Genomic DNA, 14,535 nt, shown 5'->3' on the forward strand with positions numbered 1-14,535 from the left:
GATCAGATAGACAAGGCAATTGATAACATAGTTGAACAAGAGATCATGTACCCGGTGGAGTTCTTGAATACTTTAAGTTTCAACGGATATCCAAACCATTCTTTGGACCTCAAAAAAGGAATGCCAATTATGCTACTCAGGAACATCAATCAAGCCCAAGGATTGTGCAATGGAACAAGACTAATTATTTTACGCCTAGGAGACTGGGTAATAGAGGCAAAAATACTAACGAGAAGCAACATTGGTGCAAAAGTGCTTATACCATGGATAGTTCTGACGAAAAATGATTCCAAGTGGCCTTTTATCTTGAGAAGAAAACAATTTCCAATAAAATTTTGTTACACAATGACAATCAACAAAAGCCAAGGCCAGTCATTGAACTATGTGGGATTATATTTCTCAAGACCTGTATTCAGTCACGGTCAACTATATGTTGCGTTGTCAAGAGTAACATCACCAAAGGGATTGAAGATACTTATTGTTGAGCAAGACGACACATATTCACAATATACGAAAAATGTTGTGTACAATGAAGTTTTTAATGAACTTGCTCAATGTAATTACAGTTGATATATCTATATATTCTACATTTTCACCAATTTAACAGCTTTTTAACCATTAAAAAAAATAATGAACAACAAAACTTAAAAACATACCCGTGCAACGCACGGGTTTAATTTCTAGCAACATGCACCATTAAAACTGGACATTGTGTATTCTACATGTTGGATTTATAAGTTTGAGAGAGAATATATGTATAGTAATGAGTTCTGAAGGAGTAATAAGTAGCTTTGAGTGGGAAAAATACTATAAGAGAGTGACAATATTTAAAACTCACTTGAATATTTCATAAAATACATGAAACTTGATAATGAGAATTCCTTCCTGTGTTTAGTTTAAGAATTTGTTTTGTTTGAGTTTCATAAAGTTTGTTATGTAACAACATTGAGGTAGCTCACGCAGATGGACCCCTAGAATTGAGGATTTAATTTTGTAAGTAGGGTTTTCGATTTGGAGTCACTTAATTGTTATTTTGGTATTTAGGGAGTTCATTCAAACTTTAGGTTATTTCATTTTAGCTTAAAATCATTTTATTGTTATTATCATATTTAGGATTCAATCTAATTTTAGAGCATCTCATTTCAGCCTATATTGAGATTAGTTAGTTTTTTATTTATAGGGGATTGAGATTAATTAGTTTTTATTTGGACTTATTGGGTCTTTATTTATGAAGTTGCAGATATTCAATGCATTTCTTCTAAGAGATTGGGAATATGCTCCAAGTTGGACTTTGCAGCGTTCACTTCAGGTTGGACTTTGTTTTCTTATTTTCATGGTGCATGTGTGCCATTTATTTTCTGATTTAAGTGTTCTAAAAGAAGCATGAAAATTAGTAATAAGAGAAATCGTTTATTTCGTTAAACATAAACATAAACATCCGTGTTACAATGATTTTATTGAAGAAACGCTTTAAAAGAAACACCTTAAAGTATTAGGTAAACTATTTTATTCAAGAATCTAAATCTTCAAATTCTCTTCTTCTTCTTTTTCTGGATAACTTGGTTTTTTCCCTTCCCGTTGCAACCTGAATTAAATGTTGTTAAAGAAGTTAGTATTCAATATAGATTTGTTAAAATTCATTAGGAAATTCTCTAATTTTACCTCAATTTTCTTCTCTTTTGTGGTGAATCTGACATGTTAATATCTGGAGATCCAATTGAGGAGTCGCTGATTTCCAATATGGTCTCTGTCACTTTGTCTGGTAAGTTAACTTCAGTTGCTTCCTTTTCAGCCTCCTTCTCAATTTCAGTTGCTTCCTTCTCAGCTTCCTTCTCAATCTGATAGAATTTTTTTGGAATTATTTTACAATTTAATCAACATTGTTTAATTGTTAATTATTAGATTTAATACACTGTAATTTTAATCACCTTCACCACTGGCTTCAAAAGTTTATTTGCTGTGAAACTTTGCCTTCCATGACTCTCAAAGTAGGTACTCATCTTTATTTGAAAAACATGTGAAGAGCCTATGGTTTTCAGGAGTTGTGGAGGTAGGTCCAAATCGCTCTTATCTCCCTATATTGTACAATCATAGATCGATAAAGAATAGAATCATAATTTTAACATAATAAGCATTTTACATGTTTTTATTATGATTGAAAAATGGACAAAATTAGTTTGTTCCTGAACTGTTCAAAGACTGATAAAAGATCATGTAATTTCACACGTGCTATTTGTTCAGCAATGTCATCAAATACAACAAATATAGTTGAATTGGTAGCATCTCTGACATCAAGCTCTAATCGAAACCTAATATAAATAATATAGAACATTAATAATTTAATTTTCATTTAATTGAATATATTATATTAGAAGTATTGGTTATCTTGTTGTTGGATAGTCAACATTCTAGTGGCAGGAATCACAGCTGAACTTTGTTGATGTGTTAGAGACCTTTCTTTTGCAATGAGGGCAGGAAACATAAAACCACCCGTTTTTCAGCAAGATGTCATTTATAGTTGCAGCACAACAATAGGTACCATTCTACATTTTAAATAATTAGAAGTTTCAGTGATACACTCATTTCCTTTAGGAATATATTAAAGAATAACAATACTTAAATAAACTTATCTACCATATCACTTTTTGAGGTTGCAATTTCCAGAATTTCAGATATAGTCTTCTTTTTATCCATATCAAGCATTGGAGACTTTGTAATACCAGAAGTTGCAACTTTATGGAATTCATCTGAATCTCTGTACTTATTGTATAATATATAATTGAATATATGCCACTAAATGCAAATTTTAGTGTTAAATGCATGTTAAATATCACAAATTTCTTACTTGAATGATTGTATGAGCTCATTTGCTTCTGGTATGCCTATATTGACATAAATTTTTGTAGACCTTGATGTAGAAATAGAAATTTCACCTGTATACAAATTCATAACTTTTTTTAAACTTAACATATCTTAAACTTGAATTCATTAACATATTTCCAAATATGGTAATATAATATACCTCAAAATTCTTTGACTCTTGTTGATGTCAAAATGACAACTTTGGGTTCAGAAGCATTAGATCCACTCTCTTTCATTTTTTGCCGAAATAGTGGAACATAGTCATCCCATATTGTGACTCTGACATTCTTTCCCCTGGAAAAAAGAAAAATTAAAATAGGTTGGAAAATAATTTTCCCCTATTGAGTATATTTTTAAGTTCATAATAGTTGTAGTTGTGACACTGAAAAGAGATTTTTGAAAGAGGGGTTTTTTTGTACCTGATATCTTTTAAATGAAGAGTCACAGTATCAACTCAGCCTTGAGGAGTTGTTTTTTCTTCAATTGAACTTATGTTGGTGATAACTCCAATAACATCTACCAATGAGGAGAATGATACAATTATTTTATTTGAATTAAATATGCTTACCTAATATTAAATTGGGTTCGGCTAACATGGAGCCCGATTTTCGGGCTCCAATTTTGGAGCCCGATGTTTGACCGGTGATCACAGGTTGCTTATTTATTTTTTTTTATTTATTTATTTTTCCTAATTGCCATTACGTTTTAATTAAAAAGTGTTTTGAAATAAATAATCTGACCCTACTATAATCGAATATTAGGTTTTGTTGAGGTAATGGGTATCCAATTTCAACTGTAATTGGGTCCGGGATCGAGCATCGTGGATCTGCCCCATCTCGTTGGCCGCCGTTGAAGCTTAACCGCAACGGCCGCCGCTGAAGGTTGACCGCGACGGTGAAGTTGTCTGTGATGGAGGAATTTCCGGCAACGGGCATCGTGGATCTACCTACTCCATGCTCACCTCGTGAATTGCGGTACTGTACAAACTTTGAATCTCCCGGCAATGATGTTCTATATGTTGTATCCATGATGTTCTATATGTTCTATGTGTTATCTCAGTCGAGTACAGGCTCAGATCTTCTGAGATGACAATCAAACGAATATTAGAAGTTTTTTTGGCAGGATTTTTGATGTGTTAAGGTAGGTTGGGCTGGAAGAGGCCCCGGACCCGTATTTTTGTTAATTTGAGGCCCAATTTATTCGGCTGTAGATATTAAATTTATTTGGGCTTGCAGAGGCCCGAACCCATTTTTTTTACTAGGTCTGTTAAAAGTTAAAAGTAATTTGTCCAAAAAAAAAGGGTAAAAAGTAATAAAAGTGGTGAATAATGAAAGGACCCCACCTGTGAAGAAGAAGAACAAATGGAGAACAAATCCAACACAAGAACACGAACACAGTGACACAGTGACTCAAAATTGAACTCATTCAACAAAACGTAGACATTAACGGTCCCTTCTTGTTATTGTAGCACAGATTATGGACAATACATGAAAAACCTACTAAGAACACGTAAGAGCACGAACACAGTGACTACAAATTGAAATCATTAAACAAAACCTAAACATTGAAGGTCCCTTCGTCCTCTATTTGAATCTGCCATCATCCTCTACTGGGCATTTTGGTGGTGATTTTGGTAACGAGACCATGCATCAACCGCATCTTCTCTGGTTAAGTAGGAACGGAACAATGATCCTGTATAACCATGAACTTGTTGATGGCACTGAGCCCAAGTTGAATACACTCCCGGCTCTCTGCCAATGAAGACCACATATGTCTTTGGGGGGGGGGGGTTTAGTGATGGCATGTCTACGCAGCTGGAAGAGTGAGATAGGTAATGGAATCAACAGCGGTGTGATGATGCAGAATCAAATGAATTCCACAAAGGCATAAACGTTCAGTTCAGGATAGAGGTTCACATGTTTTATAGAGGTTCACATGTCTTATAGAGGTTCACATGTGTTATAGACGTTTTGGAATTTTCTGTTCGTAGCACCTATGTGTCATAGGGACCCATTTGCCATAAGCAGACAAATTTTGTATCCACTATCATCTCCATTCCATTGCATGGAAAAGTAGATTCAGATGTTGACACATGTCCCCACTAACCCCACTAACCGTCACATATGACCAGACCCCAACTAGTGTTTTCTATTATTGTTTTCCATGGTCATTGTGAGACCCAAGTTTTTAAGTTTGGAATAAACCGAATAAAATTCCTTTTCACGATTAATTTGATGTAACGTGAAGGAAAACCTGAATAAGTTTTTATTGAATGGAATAAATTTGTGAAGGAGAAAGTTCAGGAAAAGGCTAAGGATTGTATCAAAGTCGATAAAAGTTATAGCACGACTAGTATTCGCTTAAACCTAGGTCGAGAACGCTAGTAAATAGCTAATTTACACTTAAAGACACGATGGAAACTAATTCCAAAAATCTTCAGAGAAATGTTAGAACTTCTCTTATTCGTCTATAAACAAGCGTTTCGATACGAAACCCTGGAATGTACGAATGTCGAATTCCAATACTCGGAAGTTTGCCGAAACTAAATCACTGATAGTTAAAGAAACCTAAAATCAACCGACGATGAAGACTTTTTCTATTCGGAACTTCAAACGAAGATTCCACACGCGCGCACCCAATTCTCTTGATATTTCCAATCTTTCTTCAGAACGAAGTTTTCTCATCCGACATCAACTGCAAAAAGTAACTTTTCGGGTAAAATCGATTTACACCGACTTTGGATCGTTTGATTAAATTCCAAGAAACATGTTTTGAGTTCTGGAATTCTGTCGCCATAACCTATCTTAGAATTCTCTGAGGAATACGCAGAAAAAATCGGAATCGCGAAATTTTCATTTTTCCGCATTTTCCTAAACCTATAAATAGCAAGAAAATGAAATTTTTTGCAAAAACTCGCCCATTTTCTTCCCAAACCCGCGAGCAAGCCAAGGAGAGGAGGAGGAAGTGATTTTCGCCGTTTCTTCCTCGATTGCTGCACCGTTCGTTGCTAATCGAAGACTTCGAGGTATAGATACTATCCCTCACTTCTGATCGTCAATTCCGTCGATTTTCTCTATGTCTTTCTGTGCTCAAAGTTTGGAACTTTTTGTAAAACTGTCCAAATAGCTTGATTTTAGTGTCTAAACATATTCCCTACGTACCCAAGAGTACTTCTAGCGGATTACATTTTGCCGATTGTCACCGAAATGCTGCCGGAATTCATTTCTGTAGGAAAAACCCATTTTGAGACAAAGACTCGTCCTTTAAGCTGAAAACTCACGACTTAGCTTATCGCTAGTAGGATTAGTCGTCATAAACGTCGTTGGTAACGTCCCCATCCAATTTGTTTTTCGAAAATCCAGTTTTGAAATTCTGAGCTGAAATTAATGACCAAAATACCCCTGCGACAGTTTTCGATCCGAAAATTTTTCTGAGCTTAGATTCGTCTTAGTTACGACTATTGATAACCTAGGAACCAAGTTGGATCGAAGAAAAATCGACGCACACAATTGTGATGTGTGGCCGAGAGCTCCTCTTTAGGGGGAGGAAAATTTCGTTTTTCGAAAACTTGTCTTAACGCGTTAGATTACCGTACTTCGGAGTTTATAATGCTTCGTGTAACCCTAGTAGCTATTGTTTGCTGAGTTTCTGACTCATTGTGATTGATTTCTGTGAATTTGCTCTAAGGTTCGTTTGAGGAACTTTGTGGATTTGAGGAGGAAGATTGTGAAGGAAAGGTTGAGGAGCAAGCTGGAAAACCTACAGGTGAGGGCTACTCACTGAATACTAGATAATGATTTAGGTGTCGACGAATTCGACTTGATTTACTGTTTATGCACTTGATTGTATTTGACTAGGAAAAATGTTTTCTGAGGCTACAGCTGACAATTGATAATCATTTATCGTTTGAATTGTTGTTGAGATTGATTCACATGCTATGTGCTAAATGGTTAATTTAGGATGTGTGATATTTGCCCTATATGCTAAGTGCTACATGGTTATCTTCAATGTGTGGATATATGTGCTATGACTGTTGGATGGTATTGCTATGATTATGCAAATACACATATATCTGTTGTTCGTCAGAGTGAGGATAACGGGCAGTTATGCCAGATTTATCATGAGATTTTGAGAAAGTTTGACGGGATGAATAGAGATTCGGGCCATGTTATCGTTTTGATGGATCGAGACCTTCTCTGGGAATTACTTGGGATTATGGGATCTTTTAAACTTATAAGTTTAGAGACAAAACTAAATGGAAACTATTTTACAAGGAAAATTCATAAGACATTAAACAACCTCTGAACCTTTAAATAATGATCACAATCGCAAATAAGAGCTTAGGACTTGAACATTAGTTTTGAAAAAATGAGAAGTGTCGCCGAGTCCACGTTTTGAGGAAACCAATGAGTTTCCGAGTATGTTGATACTCTTTGCTCGATGAGCAGTTTTGTTGTTGGACTATCTAAAAGATAAGTCGGGAAAATTAATAAGTTTCCGAGTATGTTGATACTCTTTCGCTCGATGAGCAGATTTGTTGTTGGGCTATCTGAAAGATATGCCGGGAAACGGGTAGTTTCCAAGTACATTGGTACTTTTTGCTCGCTGAGCAGTTTTGACCATCGGATGGAGACGAGTCGGATGATTCGAGAAATCATCATGAGATACTTTTTATAATTAATTGTCTTTTGTCGCAGAATCGACATTTACCTTAGGGTAATCTTTTTAGAGACAATAAGATAGCTAGAACACGTGACGACGTGACGAGTGAGGTCGGAGACGTTGTTTGGCTAATCACGTTGCATTCATGCACTCATTTTGAGGTTAATACACGGTGGGATGCCGGACCTCGGTGGATTCTAAAATGGTCATAAGACCCGGATTTCCACATAAGAACACTGCGGTGATTCTTAGTAGCAGACGGAAATGGCAGGCCTGCGGGTTTACTGCTAATCTGACTACATTTTGTTTGGTATAAGAGACGTCCGAGCAGAAATGGTCCCACCGTGACTGGTGTTAGGGCTGACTCGTTGGTGCCCATCCCTCCGGATTGCATCTTGTTCCTTTGCATTTGCATTTCATGCACCATTCATGCTGATTACGTTGCTGATTGTATTTGTTACTTGTTAACATTGTTTGAGATATGTTAATTGCCAGCAAATGTTATTTATTCTTATTCGGCAGGATATACAATTTATAATGTTGTCACTCATATCTAAGCCTATGTGGCTACTACTTAAACTTTGCCTATTGGATGTACTATTATGTAATTCTTTGAGTTGACCCTTGCGCATGCTACCTGTGTATGGGGGGCTATGTATGCCCTTTTTGTCAGATGTCGATGGCCGATTGGTTCGAGATGGTCGTCCCTTCGGGGGGGACCAGGTTTGAGTTGTTGGATACGGACACCCCGGGCTCTTGGGTGGTCGACCCTGCCGGTCACCGAGCTATTTACACGGGGCGAATAATGGAGGACCGCGTTGACAGAATGGGAAACCTGACGCACGGAGTCTTGAGACGCCACACCGTTAGCTTCAACCTACCACCGGGCGTGCACTGTGGCCCTGGAGTTGTAGTATCACCACCGTCGCCTGAGAACGAGGAGGACCCTTCGGAGGAGTTGCCTGTAGGAGGGACTTCATCTGAGTCTAGCTCACCCACTGCCGCGGCTACTGTTGATTTGGGATCGGGTACAGTACCCGTAGGACCCGCTGTGAGGACCGATGCAGTCATTGACCTGGTCGTCTTGGATTCAGATTCAGACGATGACCATGGTGATGCGTAGCTGGGAGTCACTACTAGAAAAAAGACTTTTCACATCAGGGTTTTCACAAAGGTGGATGAAATACCTGATATGAAAGATAACGCGGTGGCAATATTGAAATTATAATGAACTTTTATGATAGTTTTCACATCAGTTAGAAATAGGTCTGATGTGAAAAGTAATTAGTAAAGAGTTTTTACAACGGTTAATACAATAAGCGATGTGAAAGCTAAGTGCGGTGGCATTTTTGAAATTTTAATGAAGTTTATTTCACATCGGTTGAGAATATAACCGATGTGAAAAGTCTCTCTTTTCTTTTCACACAAACATTTCACATCAGTTATAATATACCCGTTGGGAAATATCTCTCTTTTATTTTCAAACAAACACTAAAACCCAGTGTTTTTTCTCTCTATCTGGGAAATAACCTAACTCACGCGTTCCACCTCCTGCATCTGCCACCTCTAGCTCTAGCAACCTCCTGCATCATCTCACGAAAAAACCCTCACTGTCGCTCGTGCTCGCCGTTCACCTCACCGTCGCTCGTGCTCGCCGTTCACCTCCTGCACCGTTCACTCTCTTTCTCTCTCAATCTCCAAAAGGATCTTTGGTTTTCTCTGAAATTCCACGCTCATGGCCGCCGCCATCGCTCGTGCTTGTGCCCGTGCTCCACTATAACAGTTGTGCTGTTATTCCTGCGGGTTTTCACCTCAATCTTCAGGTAAACAAATTCTTCGCCTTAATAATTTTTTCTCCTTCCAGTTAGTTCTGTATGAGATTTCAAGTTTTGGTTTTCTTCTTCTTAGGTCTCGTTTTTGTTGAACATTCACTCTCTCTCCTAGTCCTGCTTGTGGAAGCTGTTATGGTTGCGTACTGTGTTTGGTACTTGTTTCTTTTCTATACTGACCTTGCTGCAAGGTTTCTCCATCTTTCTCCTAGATCCTCATTTGCTTGGTGTGAACCCTAATTTGATTTGTGGAGTTTTGATTTTGCTTGCAGATCGATAAGAAACGTGCTAGTGTTCTTGTTGGGTCAGGGATGAGTGGTTTGACTGTTTTCTGTTGGTGTTAACCCTAATTTGATTTGTGGGGTTTTGATTTTGCTCTCACTACAGGAAGATGTCTTTATGATTTATTGATTTAAGAAAGCACAAAACAATGATACATGTTACCAATTTTAATTGGCTTTATGAATGGAAATCAAGTCCTCTGGTATGTATTTCCTCGTTGTAGCCTAAGTGTTTCATGGGTATTCATGTTGGGGCCATCTCTGACATGTTGCTGTGTATTACTTGCTAGGCATTTTATTGAGGAAGCATTGGATTCTTGAGGAGACACTACAAGCGGTTGGCGCTAAGGCAATGGTGGTTGGGCATCCTCTTCAAACTATAGGTGTAAATTGGTAAGGAAAGATATGTCTTTAAGCATGCTTAAAATAACCTCTCAAATTGTCACAATCTTTAGGTGGAGTGATAATTTGTGTATTGATATACAACTTGAATTATTACATTAAGTTGCAGATACTATATCTAGGTCTGCTAGTGCATTGTTGATGGAATTCTTCTGTTCATTGAAATCAGTTCCTTGTTTCTTCTTACAGTAAGTACAATTGTAGCATATGGCGCATAGATGTCGGGATGTCCAGTGGAGTTCTTAATTCCAGACCAGAGGTAAAACAAATCCATGGTCCTAGACATACTGTACTTATGATAACCCCTAGTTAAGAACTACGGTGGATTACTATAATGTTAAGTACTGTTAAAGATAACCATGTCCGCATAAGTGCATGTTTGGATACACTATGGAAGACCATGATGAAGCCAACATCACAATGGACAACCCCAAAAGCTAAGAGAAGTTCCTTTTGTCCACATTTTGGCTTACTGTGTATCTAAACATGCACTATTACTTTGTACTGAATCTCTTTTCTATTTGTTATCTTAAGCTTAGCCTTTATTTATTGGTATGTTAATGGAAGTAATATCCTAAGATTTAGTTCATTTGCAACTGATTGGAAATTAAAGCCTGAATCCACTTCAGGGTTGAATGCCAAGATTTAGGTTTAGGTTAGCTTACTTGTTTACTTCTGATACTTTGCAGAAGCTTGGCCCCTATTGTAGAAAGGTACTTAGCTTGAGCTGAAAAAACTAGCAGTTGAGTTGTTTTGGAAAGGTACTATCTAATATTCACAGCTCACATTGCTAACCAGTTTCTTTAAAAGTTGTATTCATTTTGATTTTGAGTTTCTTCAATTAACTAGTTTCTTGTATTCATTTTTAGACCGTCATCATCCATATCGTAAAAAGAAGAAAGCTTTCAACGGAAAATCAGAGTATGGTAAAAGAAAAGCTGCTCAAAATTATGTGACTGATCGATTGACTATCATGCAGATTTCAATATATGAAATTAATCCTCAATGATATAAGAGAGATTTTTCTTAATAATTACATTCTCTGTGAGTGCACAATATTTAATTCCATGCTTGCATATGTTTGTTTACTTTTTTTTATAGTCCTGAAGCAGTAGAATGTCATGTAGTTAAACTAATTTACTCGGAGAATGGCAATGCAAAACGAAAGCAATTGGAATCAAATGCATTGGATGTAAGGCTGCTTGCTAGTTTTTTATGGCTTTATTTCTAATTATAACTTTGACTTTTGATTCCTTTGGGCTGAATTTTGATAAAGCGGCTATGAGATGTTGAACTGAACTCAAGTCTCTTTGAAAACCTCTAGCTAAAAATGCAATGCAATTCTTTTGTTTGTCAACTTTTCAGTTTGTATACCCTGCTTATACAACAATGTTGGGGCATCTACGTTCTAAAGCTCTAGATGATTTCAAGACTAAGCTGGATCAATCACTAAACAATGGTGAAGGGTTCTCTTCATCTGTTCAAAGGTGGACTCAGTCCATTATGCTCGAGTTTGATAAAGGATCTGCTGGTAATTATCAGATAGGATTGTTCTAAATAGCTTATGCATTATCACCTGTTATTTATATGCATGTTTCACAGCTAACTAAAAATTGGGGTGCCAATGTTAGCTTGAGTGTCCATTTGCTTTTTGAGATTATATTAGGTGTCATTCTCTCCCTGCCTTTATTATTTGAAGATGTACATTTTCCACTTCAAACTTATATGGGAACTGGATATTTAAAGTGAAGAAAATTGATGAGTATAACTAAGGATGCATCTTATTTGTCCATCCTTCTATATAAGTAAATTATCAGAGATAATGACTAGCTTCATCTGTGCGCAGTGCAAAATTATCAGATATAATGACTAGCTTTGAGGTGATATTGTCTCAAAAATGGAGATTAATTGTTGAGCTGAGTCATATATTATTTATTCCTGCAATATCTCCATCAACCACTAAATTAGAAGTATCTTTTGCAGACACAACTAGTCAAGGCATTGGCTGAGCCTGTTGAGTCCCTCTTTGAAGCAGGGGGAAAAGACACTTGGCTTTCTATCAGAAAACTTCTTAAACGTGAGACTGAAGCTGTTGTATCAGAATTTTCAACTTCCATTGCTGGTTTTGAGCTTGATGAAGAAACAATTGAAAGAATGCAACAAAGCCTAAGGGACCATGGAAGAAAAGTGGTGGAAAATAAAGCAAGAGAAGAAGCTGGAAAGATTCTTATTCGCATGAAGGATAGGTAACATCATTTTAAAGATGTCTATATTCATCTATTTGGTTTAATCTTGGGTTTGCATTCTATAAATTGATTGATTGACTTAACTCAGGGGTTATAAGGATTGAAATAAGTCATGATGCTCTGCTAATTTTTGTATTCATTGATGCCTTTTGTTGGGATCGAATACCAGAAGCACAAGTTTCTGTAGGTTTGATCACATGAGGTTTTTAGGTATTGTACTAAGTTCTACTAATGAGTGATTTCCAACCGTTTATTGGTTAGGCAGAGAGAGACAGAAGATTTGCATTTATCTGATTAGAGCAGTACAGAAAGACTTGAGAAAACTTAATGGGAAACCCATAAAAAAGGCGTTGCTTTAAATGGTTTTACACTTAGATTTTGGTATTTGCAAGTGGTCCATGTAACTGATCCAATCAAACAAGATAAGGCTTGGTTGTTATTTGTTTCCATTTGTTTGTTTTGGGGGACACCCTTTGTTGTACTTGGCACTTTCCCTTGCTTTTATGATGAAAGAAATTGCTCTATTCCTATTTGATGTTATTCAGCTTTCAGATTGATTTGGTGGCTTACCGACTTCTGTAATCAATTTCAGGTTCTCCACAATATTCAATCATGACAATGATTCACTACCTAGGGTTTGGACTGGGAAGGAAGATATCAGAGCAATTACAAAGGATGCTCGCTCTGTGGTAATTGATTGCAAACTTCAATGAATTGTTCTAGTTCTTTTAGGCTATTATGTTTTTTTTTGCTGGGACCTTGGATGTTTAACTCACTTGAGAGAGTGTGTTCTCAAGATCTCTTTTTATGTTAATAAATTTTCATTAAAAAAATATGTATATTCAGGTCAAATTCGTGTGGAAAAAAAAAAAGAAAAAAAAATTTGTTGAGCATTCACATCGGTTTTCAGTCTAACCGATGTGAAAAGTATACACATTTCACATCGGTTTTTTGTCTAACCGATGTGAAAAGTATACATTTCACATCGGTTGGCTGACAGAACCAATGTGAAAAGTGTACATTTCACATCAGTTGGCTGACTGAACCGATGTGAAAAGTGTACATTTCACATCAGTTGGTTGACTTAACCGATGTGAAAGGTATAAACCCGATGTGAAAAGGTTAGGAGATACCACATCAACATTGTTTACATCGGATAAAAACCGATGTTAAAACTCAAAAATACCCGATGTGAAAACTAGTTTTACTAGTAGTGAGTGGTGCGTAGTAGTCCTCTAGTCAGGATTAGGGTAGGAGTAGCGTCGTGGCTCTGATCTTCAGTTTTCTCATTTTTGGGCAGGGTAGGTCCCCGACCTTTAGCTTTTTGTGTGGTTCTCTTTACGGGAGTCACAGGGAGTTGGTCGGACTAGGAGGTCTTCGGGCTGTTTTGGGCTGACCTACTTTCGTTTGGAGGACTGTATTCAGAATACTGACCTTATATTTTGTCTCTGTACATATTTGCCGACAGGCACTACTTTCCGTCACTAGAGGTTACTCGTGACGTAGCATGCTGTTTACTGTGGGGATTGTATATATATATGTATATTAGTCATGTTTATCTTTCGTCGATACGTCTTTAATTCGACAAGTCTTTTATTTACTTAAAACAAATATCGAAAAAATAAATATTCACGTTTTTCCGCTTTTGTTTTCTTTTTGCTTACTAAAGTGACGCCACCGAAATCGGGGTGTTACAGTCATGGTCAAGAGCCTAGTGGGACCCTAGTGGACCATCCCAAAACTGCCAGTTAATATGCTTCCAGTAGCAGATGTGAACTAGGCTCTTGACCTTAGTCATGTTTATCTTTCGTCGATACGTCTTTAATTCGACAAGTCTTTTATTTACTTAAAACAAATATCGAAAAAAAAAATATTCACGTTTTTCTGCTTTTGTTTTCTTTTTGGTTACTAAAGTGACGCCACCGAAATCGGGGTGTTACATTGTGGTATCAGAGCTTGTCGAGTCTTTCGGGAGTCTTTGGGGAATAGGTCTTCTGTGCTAGGTTGTGTGACTCTGCAAAGAGTGAAAATTGATTGTCTGCAAGCGATTTTTCGCTTATAATTGATTGACGTTATTACTTAATCATATTGTATAGTTATGTTAGATGCCATCTTATGATGAGTACTAACTGTTTGTTTGACTTAACAGAACATGGTGAACACTAACCAACTAGCTGAGATGATGGCCACTATGGCCCAAGTTGTGACTGCACAGGCAAATGATAATGCTATGAGGCGTGCTGCTGAGGAAGC

General features: G+C 37.0%; 2 protein-coding genes and 1 long non-coding RNA gene across 3 annotated transcripts; 2 read left to right on the forward strand and 1 right to left on the reverse strand.

Annotated features, from left to right (window-relative positions):
- Positions 1–1,518: 1,518 nt before the first annotated feature.
- Positions 1,519–3,890, reverse strand: LOC130736263 (uncharacterized). Its single transcript, XM_057588104.1, has 8 exons — positions 3,824–3,890; positions 2,846–2,933; positions 2,635–2,755; positions 2,491–2,543; positions 2,201–2,309; positions 1,929–2,075; positions 1,663–1,838; positions 1,519–1,585 (listed from the first exon to the last, which is right to left on the reverse strand). Exons 1-8 carry the CDS (start codon positions 3,888–3,890, stop codon positions 1,519–1,521), a joined length of 828 nt encoding a protein of 275 aa, XP_057444087.1.
- Positions 3,891–9,935: 6,045 nt separating this feature from the next.
- LOC130737821 (uncharacterized) lies at positions 9,936–10,994 on the forward strand. Its single transcript, XR_009018969.1, has 3 exons — positions 9,936–10,295; positions 10,726–10,797; positions 10,906–10,994. It is a non-coding gene; the product is annotated as an uncharacterized LOC130737821 (long non-coding RNA).
- Positions 10,995–11,871: 877 nt separating this feature from the next.
- LOC130737820 (protein ROOT HAIR DEFECTIVE 3 homolog 2-like) lies at positions 11,872–13,132 on the forward strand. The gene is made up of 3 exons (XM_057589674.1): positions 11,872–11,916; positions 12,020–12,282; positions 12,875–13,132. Exons 1-3 carry the CDS (start codon positions 11,902–11,904, stop codon positions 12,993–12,995), a joined length of 399 nt encoding a protein of 132 aa, XP_057445657.1. The 5' UTR covers positions 11,872–11,901; the 3' UTR covers positions 12,996–13,132.
- The last annotated feature ends 1,403 nt before the right edge of the window (positions 13,133–14,535 follow it).

Source organism: Lotus japonicus, chromosome 2 (assembly GCF_012489685.1).
Source record: "Lotus japonicus ecotype B-129 chromosome 2, LjGifu_v1.2".
NCBI lineage: Eukaryota > Viridiplantae > Streptophyta > Magnoliopsida > Fabales > Fabaceae > Lotus > Lotus japonicus.